We start from the raw sequence: 11,658 nt of genomic DNA on the forward strand, positions 1-11,658 counted from the left end.
TTACACTCGAAGTAGATTGGTCTCTCTAAGCGAGATCCCAATTCGTCAGTCATCCGACGTGACGTCTCCGTTCCCTCCTTCAGGGAACGAGGGTTACCATACGTAACCGAGACGATTTGCATTATGGGTTAAAATGGTGGCAAAATATAGTATTTTTTCCCAGCCAATATTTTAAAAGCATATCTTGCCAGAACAATTTTTGTGCACAAAAATAAATAAATAGAGTTCTTCTAAAGAAAGTTCTGTTTGATCTTCATATAATCTCACTGCTGTCTAAGAGAAACATAGGGAGAAACAGGGGGGAAAAAAACAGGCTATTAATGGATTTTGACAAGTTTTTTTTTTTAACTGTATGCTTTGAGTTAATCTGATTTAGCTTGGACAGTTTGTCAGTGTGTCAGAGAGAGAGACTGACTGAAAATTCAGCCATGGCCATATGAGTTCATCATATCTGCTTCAAATTATTCAAATGAATTAATGATAAGATATAATTCTGAAATTCCAAATCTCTTAAAAAGAAGAAAGCTAGAGATCTGTACGATCTCACAGCGATTGTGCACAGTGATGAGGGTGAGAGCGAGCAAAGGTCAGAAGACAGTCGGCTACTGAAGAGCATAGAAACCTTTTTAATTAAAGCCATGTGATGCTGATGCTGCAGTCCAGAGATGCTGGACCATCTGTCAGAGTCGCTGTCGGCTGCTTTAACCATCAGAGAACAAACATGGCCAAAACACACACACATACAGTACAAAAGCTGTGAGATGATCTGGCTATGATATGTTTAGAATAAATCTGAAATAATCTACATCTGAGTGTTGTGGTGAGAAAAAAAAAAAATGCAATGAGGGAAACTGCAGCTGCTTGTATTGGGATGACCTAAATTGCAGATTCCACCTGCTGTATATGTGCCACATGTTATTATCATTTGTTCCTTTTATCTGGTTGCTGTAACCGCATTATGAAGGTTATTGTTTTACAGAACTGAGTGATTAATTTTTTTAAAGACTGAAGTAACACACACACACACACACACACACAAATCTTAAGACTTCCTTTCTTCTGTTGGTTTAATGAGGTTTTCTGTCATACCCTAACCCCTCTGCCAACTCTCACAGAAACCTGCACATCATTAGATGTAAACACAAGTGTGATTTGGCTGATTTATGAGCCTTTTAATTAGTGGGGACACATAATATTTCCTCACAAATCATTGTCATTAAATTCCACCATATTAGAGAGGACATGTGGTCCTCTATAGCCACACACACACACACACACACACACAACAACAACAACAACAACAACAACAAACAAACAAAATATGTGATTTTTATTCACATTTTACAACTGAGGTGGTTTTGGGAGATTTTGTCAGGTTTAACACTTCTGAGTACAAATTTGTCTCCCAAAATATGGTGAAGTAGGTAACACACACACACACACACACACACACACACACACACACACACACACACACAGAGACACACACATGCATTCCAGGACCCGAAAATATCTTAATTTGATAGCATGATTTCTAGGTGATTTGTCATAAATACTCTGGTAGGTTTGCTGAGGGTCATGGGCTCCATCTGTTGTGTTTTTTTTTTGTTTGTTTTGTTTTTTTTAGAAAGATGCAGACAAACTAAAAAATTGTATCACTCATATTAGCCCACACTTTGCATATAGCTCCTGTAATGGTTGTATAATTAGTATCAACTTAAAGCTCTTACATTAGTCTAAGATTTGAAGAGGTCACAGTCGCCAGCATCAGGTTTCTAATTAAACTGTTCGCTGACATTCAGCAGCTGATTGTTTCTTAGGGGGTATTCAGAAGGTCATCATAAATGTTTTTCTGAAAACACAGACTGTTTCTCTGAAACCCCCAGCCATTAGTCAAACTCATTTCAGACATGGTCCACTGCTTTTAGCTGTATATGTAGCTTATGCTATAGCCTTCCTGTCTATGAGGGTTTTTTTAAAGGACGTAAAATGCAATCAGGTTTTACATAGAAGTATAATGCATGGTAAATTTTGAGTGCATCCATATGAATTATATATATGGTATTAAAAAAAAAAAACTACATTATATTTATTGCAATAGCACTGCTTGGTTGAGCATAATGTTTTTTTGTTTTTTTTTGCAAGTAACATTTATTTATTTATTTATTAAATTCAATGGGTTAACTGCAGTTTTTTATTGGTAAAAAAATTACTAGCAATTTATGAATTAAAATTATTTCACTGTAAATTCTACAGTATTTTTTCTTCAGTGTACAAAAGGACACAAAAGAATAATCGTAGAATTTGGTGTGCTCTTCTTGAAGGTCATAAGATAAATGTGTATTTTCAATCCTGTCCTTTTTTTTTGTATAGGAAGCAGTTTTGTGGTTAGCATGGGCAGTTATCTGGATGTCTCCAACTGGTTAAATCCAGCTAAACTGACTCTGTACTACCAGACCAACACCTCCACCCAGTGGGTGAGAGACTACTGCGGCCAGAGAACGACTGACCCCTGCGAACAGCTCTGTGACCAGGACACTGGTGAGTGAACAAGCACACACACACACACACAAACACACACACACACACATTTGTACGGCTGTCTTTGTGGGGACTTGCAGTAGACTTGTATCGTTGTTATACTGACCGAACAATATTTTTCTACCCACTAAACTAAACCTACCCCTCACAGAAACCTTTTTTTTTTTTTTACATTTTTCGTCCTTCGGGCTTGCCACATTGACGTCCTTCGGGCTTGCCACATTGACGTCCTTCGGGCTTGCCACATTGACGTCCTTCGGGCTTGCCACATTGACGTCCTTCGGGCTTGCCACATTAACGTCCTTCGGGCTTGAGTGAGCCGCGGACGGCGGCGGACTGGTTCTGGCTCAGGACCAGACACTCCCCAGACACCGGAAGACACCTTCCCTCCAACTTAGTCCAGTGGTGTCTGGGAGGTCCACGGGGCGATGGTAGTTGGCCCCGAGCCAGAACAGCTGATTAAGGACGGCGTCCTCTAACGCCGTCACCGCTGCGAGCTTGCAGAACTCCCCGGCGTACTCGTAGATGGGGAGATCCCGGCGGGATATGGTGAGGAAACGAGCAGCGATCTCCATGTTGTTGTTTAGGTCGGTTATTCTGTCACGGAAACGGGTGTGTGGAGGCAGGCAGGACGACGAGGACGACAAGGATTCCAATAATGACATTTATTGTAGACACAACAAGGCAGGTTCAGGTAGGTGAGACACACACTCGGGGTAACATTAACAATAACCGACACCAATGTTCAGACAGACAGGAACTAATAAGGGGTGAATAATTAGAGGCAGACAGGTGAACACAATGACGGTGATTAACTAATGATTAGACGGGCTAAACCAAGACAAAGGGAAGAAACCACAAAAAACAGTCCACAGGGGCGTTACACTTACGAGGAAACACATTTATTTGCTCGTGACCTTCTGTTGTAATCTGTGGCTCAAGGTCTTAGTCAGATTGTGTCGGTTTGCAGGGCGTCAGTGAAATAAGCATGCCGATGCCTGGGGATCAGGGGAATAACACAAGCCAGCTGTGATGTCTCAGACCCGGGGCTTATGAGCATCATGCTTGACATTTACAGTTATTGTCTAGAATCTGTCTTTGTAGCTCTTTTGCAATACGGTCAGGACCCAGAAACACAAGTTGCTCTTTAGTCTGATGCTCAGGGTGAAAGTACAGACATTTGATTGTGACATAACGATGGATGAATAAACAACATGCTTTAAAAGAGTTATTCTTAAGATTTATTCTTAAGTTTTTTTGTTTGTTTGTTTTTAAGTTTTGAAATACACAAGTACACTTTCGATGCATTTAAGCACACTTCTTTTCCACAAGGGATATCACAGTGACAGAGTTCTTTTTAACAAAATTGCAGTTGAAAACAGCATGTATTACGTGTGTATGCATACCGCTCTCCCATTGTGTTATTTACTGTAAACATGTTTCCCATTTGTTTACATACGCTGAAAATCAATTGCTCAATTACTGAAATTAATTTTCTGTGGTAATAAGCAGCATGGAGCAGATGATGTCTGTGTTGTTTAACCCGGAATACTTATTTCAGTGTTTGGCCTTATAAATGTCTTTGAATGTAGTTCCACTTCATCATATAGGTCTGCATTTATTTTTAAACACAGTGAATAATAGAGCTGCTCCATGAAAGCTCCAAACTGGAAGCCAGTGTTGTGTGACCTGGCATTTAGATGCATTATCTACCTCTTGTTATTCTCTTTTAACTGGCCTTAAAGAAGAGGAAAATGTTTCTGCATATGAGCATGAAGCTGTATTGGATTACATCCCTTCTGCTTTTAGCACATAATGTCGCATGAGATCACTAATGCATAGTCAGTGGTGATGCATGAAGCCACCTCAATAAAAACTGAAGATTAGATTCATAAATGTGAAGGTGAATACGGAAACCAAGAGGAACGGCAATCTGAAAAAGTGTTGCATATATGCAAAGTGACGGTGTGTGTGGAGGGTAATGTGTTAGGTGAGCATTTGAAAGACAGAAAGGAAAAGATGCATAATGTTATTACCTAGGTGAAATTGGAATACTGTTATCAAAAGATGCAGATAGTCACAAACAAAGGACAAAAGTTTATTTTTATTTATTGGGTCACACCTGGGCCAATTCTCTCTATTAACTAACTATTAACTATTTTTTTTTATTTTTTTGCCTCAATAAACTCAATAAACTAATTTGCTGCTTATTAATAATTAGCAAGACAGTTAAGTGTATATGGGGTATGGTTTTGTGTTTATAAGTACTAATAAACAGCATGTTAATAAAATGCATGCTAATAAAGTTAATAGTGAGACTTTTTTATTTTTTTCTTAATTTATATTGTGAGATTTATTTATTTATGTTTTGCTTTGTCATTATGGTGTACAGAGAATAAACTGATGTAAAAATAAATAAATAAAATAATTTAAAGCAGTTTATATAAGGGCAGCAACATAACTAAATGTGGAATAAAATAAAGGGGTATCAATACTTTAGCAAGACACTGTATTTTATTTTATTTTATTTATTACATTTTATGATGTTTTATGACATTTTATGATATGTTATGACATTTTATTTCATGACATTTTATGGCATTTTTTTCCTGTTATTCTTCCATACCTTTTTCTGTTTTTATTTATGTATTTTTCTTAATGATCACTAGTACAGTTCATGTAAATTTTTACATTTATTAAACATATGCTTAATAAAAACACAGAACACAGAAAATGTGTCATTAATATCCATAAAATAATAAATTATCCAATTTTATTTAAACGAAGGGTTGGACAAATGAGTGAACTCAACAAAGTGAACTTGAACTGAGTGAACTTGATTAAATTCATCAAACCTGTGAAATTCTAGTAATTAATATGTCCTCCATAATTTTAACTATACTTCTCTGACCCTTCTTATCACTGATTGTACCAGGGGTGTAGGTTTGATTTTAACATTGGTGGGTAAATAACAGCAGACAAAACTGCCAACCCCCCACCCAACTTCTTCTGTTTGAGGCTCTTGCATTATATCATATACTGGTGTGTATATTCATGAAACAATTAACTATGTTTCCAGCCAAAGTTGCATATTTAACTTATGTGCAGAATTATAATATGGCATAAAAAATTTGAACACTGTTTCCATCCCATATGTTCAGGAGAATAAAACACATTGTCACTTCTTGGGCAACTGGTGCAAAGTATCAATAATAAAAATGAAAGTTGCTGTAACCAGGAAAGCCTGTGGCTCTTCACCCCCCCATAATAAATTATTTGCACCCCAGAGCGACACGGAGGAAATGCAGTAACAAATTACGCCATGTTATCTTGCATTCGGATGCCTTATATTTTGGGAACGCAATCGTGTGAGACTGGGAGGCGATTATACCAAATCATTTTGGTGATAGACTTCTGTTGAGAACTTTTCCATCTGTTGAGAAAGTCACATGACTTTTTTGAGGAATTTGTTTGGCAATTGTGTTTCCATCATAGTTTAGTTTACTGGATTTAAAAAAAAAAAAAAAACTAATCTGTGTGCATCTTGGTGTTTCCATCAAACATATTTTTTCATGCAATATCCCAAAAAATTCACATAAATGTAGGTAGATGGAATCATAAGTATAGATAAAGCCTAACTCCCTCATGCCTTCAGCACTCATAATTCCCTATATAATAGCTTTATTACCACAGAACTTCACTGTGGGAACAAAGCACTCTGTCTCACTGTACTCATTAAACATGTTTGATTGAGTTTATTGTGCTTTGTCTACAGTAGGTAGTTCAGTTGTGGACAACAACTTTGCATGCCACTTCTCTATGCTTTTGTTGACTATAAAACACGTATTTGGCATTTTCCTGATTTTTTCCTAGCAAAAAAATCACTTATCATGAAATTAAAGCTTAACATGAAGGCCTGATTATTTCAAGTCCATTGTTTTTTTTATTTCTTGCTGTATTTTCACCCTTAAAACCATGATTTGGCTTTCCTCTTGTACAACTGTCCTCTTTTGTGCAAATAAATAAATCTCTTGCTGATTCTCTGCCAAGTGGTTCTATTGTAGTCTGAGGCTTTGTCCAAATACCCACACTTGCAGTCTTTGCACTTGACCACTTGATTACTTAAATGACGTATTTCCTGTATTTGGCCAAAGTCTTCAAGTGGGTGTGAAGACCACAAGTGTGTGTCGAACTTTTCATTACCTGATGGGACACACTTATTGTGTTGTAAAAATGCAAGTGTTTACACAGCTTTATTTTAATTTTAATTTGAAATACTTTGCATTTTAAAATCAACTTCTAAATGTCTGTTCAGTAGTCCCTATAACATGACATTATTTAAATTTGTGATGCTTCTAATTAAATGATAAAAAGCAGTTGCAAATGTTATACAAAATAAATATCACCACAACTCATCTTTGCACCAATAAAAGTAAAAACACTGTTTTTCTACCAAATTATTTGTAATATCTAATTATTATATTAATATTTAACTTACATTGGAAAGGTTTCCGTGACCTCTCGCGAGATCTCGGCAAAAAGTCTCACGATTTATTTCCAGAACATGATGCATGATGGGATACACTTAGCCTTGAATAGCGCTCTGGAGCGGTATTCGAGATAGTGTGGATTTAATATCCCTTAAGGGCACTGCACTTTGGCATTTTGAAGACATGGGACAGACTTGCACACTTACTTCCTGTCGTGCGCACGCGCTCTCAAGTGGCCAAGACCGCAAGTGTCGGTATTTGGACAAGGGGTGAGAAGGATTTAATGGGCTGTGTAATAATTTTAATTGTCAAAAAATTACTCCTCTTTTACTGTTTTGGTTAAACATGATCACCTGTTGCTTAAAAAATTGCCTTTGTTTTTCACTATAAAGAAAAAAAAAAGTAGTTTTATTTTGTAATTTTCAGGAGGGTGTACTCATTTTTGCAACACAACATTTTATCACTTTGATAAGGTGGTTTTATTTTCCTGAACATGCTTCTTTGGTACCTGATCAACCAGACTTGCTAGAACATTATATCTCTAAAGAACCCTAATTTGTATTCCAAGAGTAATTTCTGAATTTGTCAAATGTTACAAGATATGTACTCATTTATGGTGAGTACTGTAAATAGTTCTCGGGAGTGATACTTATCAATGTTGAAAGCAGTTTTCACTGCTTAGTATTTCTGTGGAAATCATGATACTTGTTTTAAGTATTCTTTGATGAACAGAAAGTTCAAAGAACAACATTTATTTGAAGTATAAATCTTCTGTAACAATACAAGTGCAATATTTTTTTTTTCAGTTTTGAAGCTCTTAATGCATCTTTGATTCATTATCTATCTATCTATCTATCTATCTATCTATCTATCTATCTATCTATCTATCTATCTATCTATCTGTCTGTCTGTCTATCATCTATCTATCACAGTTTCAGCTAAAAATATTATTAATAATAATCAGAAATGTTTATTCAGCAGCCAATCAGCATATTAAAATGATTTCTAAAGGATCATGTGACACTGAAGACTGGAGTAATGATGCTTAAAAAATCAGAGCAATAAATTACATTTTACAGTATATTCAAATTCTTCCAAACCTTTGACCTGTTAGATCATTTGTTACCAGTCTTTGTTAAAGTTGGTTAAATCTCTTGCGCAGTGTTTTAGCAGTAAGTGTTCTGCAGGCTGCAGTGCTTCTCAGATGAATGGCGAAGTGCTCATCCTCAGAGAGGTGACGGTGTGACAAGGTCTGCCGTCGAATTTTGAATCAATCCCAGCAGGAATAGAGAACTGAGCAGTGGTGTGACTGCGGGAGGACTCGAGGAGGTTAAATTTAAGTCAGGCTATCAGTGTTCTGGGCGAGCTGCAGAGCTTTGATTGCATACGCTGGGAGGATGGCCAGTAGACAGTTTCAATAGTCCAGATGAGAGCAGGATAAACCAGTGTATCCTCACTCATGACTCCTTAGGAAGCTTCCTCATTTCTTGTTCCTCGCCTTCTTGTGGAGCAATTAGAGAACTGAGATGCCCTTCAAGATGGCTGAGTTTGATCGGTTTCCAGGTGACGGGCTGGAGGACGGAGCGAGGAAATGAGGAAGCATGAATTTTAATTTTGAGAAGCACCCTATGTCTATTGTTGTGGTTTCTGGAAGTTTTTTGTTGTGTTTCTTCCGTTTCTTCTTCAGCTAGGGGCCAGCATACTGATACTGTATATTCACACAATTTGTTAACAAATAGAGCTGTATATTATAGTGTATATTATGTCCAAAAAACAGTATTGCATATGCATGGATTGTCATTCAGTCACTCTTTGGCCTACTCTTGTTTATGTGAGCTGTTCAGTCTATCACTGGACATTTGGATTTTCAGATGATGCACATTAAATCTTATTAAATAATGCTGTTATGAAGTTGGTCAAAATCTTTCCTTGTTTCAGTAAAATATTATATTTCTAGATGTAAGTCTATATTTCTATTTATTTTGAGGTTTAAATGTAAGACTTGTGGTCCTCACTGTATGAAATTCATAGTTAATTATTTATCCATGCACCACTGAAAATGACCAGGATTTAATGACAAGTTCTTGCAATAAAATACTTTATACAGATTTTCACACTGAAATCAATGCAGGCAAAGGTTGATTTTCCTTCACAACACAACAAATTACAATAGAATTGTCATATGTAATATATACAATTTTTATAAATATTTATTTATTTAACATTTAATTTAAATCACTGAACACATGGCCATCTGTGTTTTACTTATTGGATCAAGCAGAGTATTTATAAGACTTAAATTACATTTTCTCAACAAGGAGGCGGAAGAGGCTCCTTATGAAGGCTGCTAGAGTCAGTGGTTCGGAGAGCAATCAAAAGTGTATTCAGCATTTGTGGAGTGATGGTGTGGAATCAGTAATTTGCCTGTTTCCAGGTGATTTTTTCCCCATATTTAAGCGTTGAGGATGACATTGGAGCTCTAGAGATATTGTTATGTTAATGAGAGAGAGATCTAATCTCTTCGGTTCCATAAAGAGAGCAATTTTGAGCTTAGCATCAGCTGAATGCTCAGTCAAGAGCTGATGCGTTACTCTCTTCATCTTGTACTAGTTGAGTCCTAGAATCTCTATTGCATCTGCTCACTCAGCCATTTACACTAGACTCCACGCTTGCAGAAATCTTGTCTAATCAGAACAGAAGCAGAATAAAGAGACAGGAGAGGTGAGTTGACAGATGGAACCGTCACTGGTTCATTGCTTCAACTTCTGTTGTAGTTTCTCAATGTACCATGTACAGATAGCTGAGTATTTTATTGCAATATGTTCATTTACTGTACAATGGGATTCTTTTTTGCATTTCACTCTAACTTTGTGTGCATGAAGACAGCAGATACACCACACTATAAGAACAGACAGTAGAAGAAGAAGAAGAAGAAGAAGAAGAAAAAGCAGGCCTAAGTGATAAATACACTAAAAAATGCTGTACAAAATTAAATAGCAATTTCTTACAGTTACATACTGTGTTGTACTGTGTTCAGATGACTGTTCCTGTGAAATCAACACAGACTAGATATTTTTGTTCTTTTGTCAGAAGACTTCAGAAAAAAAATAACATAAATATAATGCATAATGATTAAGTCACTATTAGCCATACTGCAATACATCTTCTCTCAAAGCATAACTATAAAAAAGTAAATATTTTCATATCTCTGAATCTACAGTACATATTGCAGTATTATGTTAAATAAGGTATAAGTAATGTGTATATTATTTTAATAGCCATTAAGAGAGCAGGGGTTGTGATATACAGTATGTAGGTAGTAGGTAGGTAGTAGTTAAATGCAACAGTTTCTGTGTGCTGTTCAGAAATATTAATATACTAGCTAAAAGCATAATAACTGCAGACTAATCAGCTCTAAGTTCTCAGCCAAAGGGAACAATAATCACAGTAATGGCGACTTTAAAACAAAACAAAACACTGTTAATTTACAACTGTTTGTCCCACAAAGCAGTGTGATTATATATATATATATTGGTTAAACAATTAGCTACAAATTGCATACATTGAGGTCCAGAATCTCACAGGGTCCGTGTAACCCTTTGCAGTTCTTTGTTCAATTCGCACCATCAAAATTAACAAATGAAAAGTTGGCTTCAAACTTTCATTTTCAATTTCTTTGGAGCAATTTACAAACGGATAATTGTCTCTCATTTTAATTTTCAATTTTACGAGTTTGGGTTGTTGCGCCCGAATCTGATTTTTGAACTAACATAAAAAATGACTCATTATTCTGATTTTCCACTTCTCTGTTTTGCGCTCCCGGTTGGACCGTACCAGTGGGGGGAGCGGGGGGTGGGGATGTGGTTGTATTTACCCAGAGCGCTGTATAGGCTATATGCATAGGCGGAGAGTGAACCAACTCCAGGGTAAGGCTAAAAGCAGCCAAATGTATTAACCATCATAAACCCGTCTTTTTAGACAAGAACAAGACATGGGTGTCATGTAGGCTAAAAAAATGTTTAATGGGACTGAATTTGTATTTATTGTGATATCAATTTCTAACCTTTTTATTAAATTGCAAAGTATGTAACGTTTCCTGTCCACGGTTATTCAAACAGCGAATAAATTATATATAGAAAGTGACATTATCACTAACATTGAGTGTACGTACATCTGCGCTTTGTTGTTTATATATGAGAGAATTCGCAAGAGTCCGGAATTCAGTCAGCGAACGCGCGCGCACTCAACAAAACTGATGAGTTTCAACAAAACAAGTCTCGTCTAGACCTTGCTGTTTAAAAAAAAAAAAACTTCCACTGACCTGTCTCGCGACCAAAACACTCTCTGTTTGAACCCAGTATTCTAATAGTAGTCGACAGGTTTGGTTACGGTCTGACAAATATGTGAATGGGCCACATATTTTTTATTGTTGTTTGTTTTGTTTTGTTTTTTGTTTTACTTTGTGCTATGTCATCGCCCCCTTTCGTTACCTCAGCCGCCCCCTCATCAGTACTTCGCTGGCGCCAGCTCTGAGTACACGAATATTGAGTAAACAATGGATGGTTTTCACGCTAAAGTAAAGTAAAAGACCGCTTCTTAAACCAGAGAAGGTGAACATCGGGATTCT

The 11,658-nt window shown here is 36.6% G+C and overlaps 1 protein-coding gene across 1 annotated transcript in view; it reads left to right on the plus strand.

The window, feature by feature from the left end:
- LOC107675510 (astrotactin-2-like) overlaps positions 1-11,658 on the plus strand; it is a 541,421-nt gene that overhangs the window by 267,863 nt on the left and 261,900 nt on the right. The window contains exon 7 of the mRNA XM_016469894.1: positions 2,374-2,541. Coding sequence (XP_016325380.1) covers positions 2,374-2,541 — 168 coding nt within the window. The remainder of the gene's footprint in view (positions 1-2,373; positions 2,542-11,658) is intronic.

Source organism: Sinocyclocheilus anshuiensis, unplaced genomic scaffold (assembly GCF_001515605.1).
Source record: "Sinocyclocheilus anshuiensis isolate Anshui unplaced genomic scaffold, SAMN03320099.WGS_v1.1 scaffold1604, whole genome shotgun sequence".
In the NCBI taxonomy this organism is placed as follows: domain Eukaryota; kingdom Metazoa; phylum Chordata; class Actinopteri; order Cypriniformes; family Cyprinidae; genus Sinocyclocheilus; species Sinocyclocheilus anshuiensis.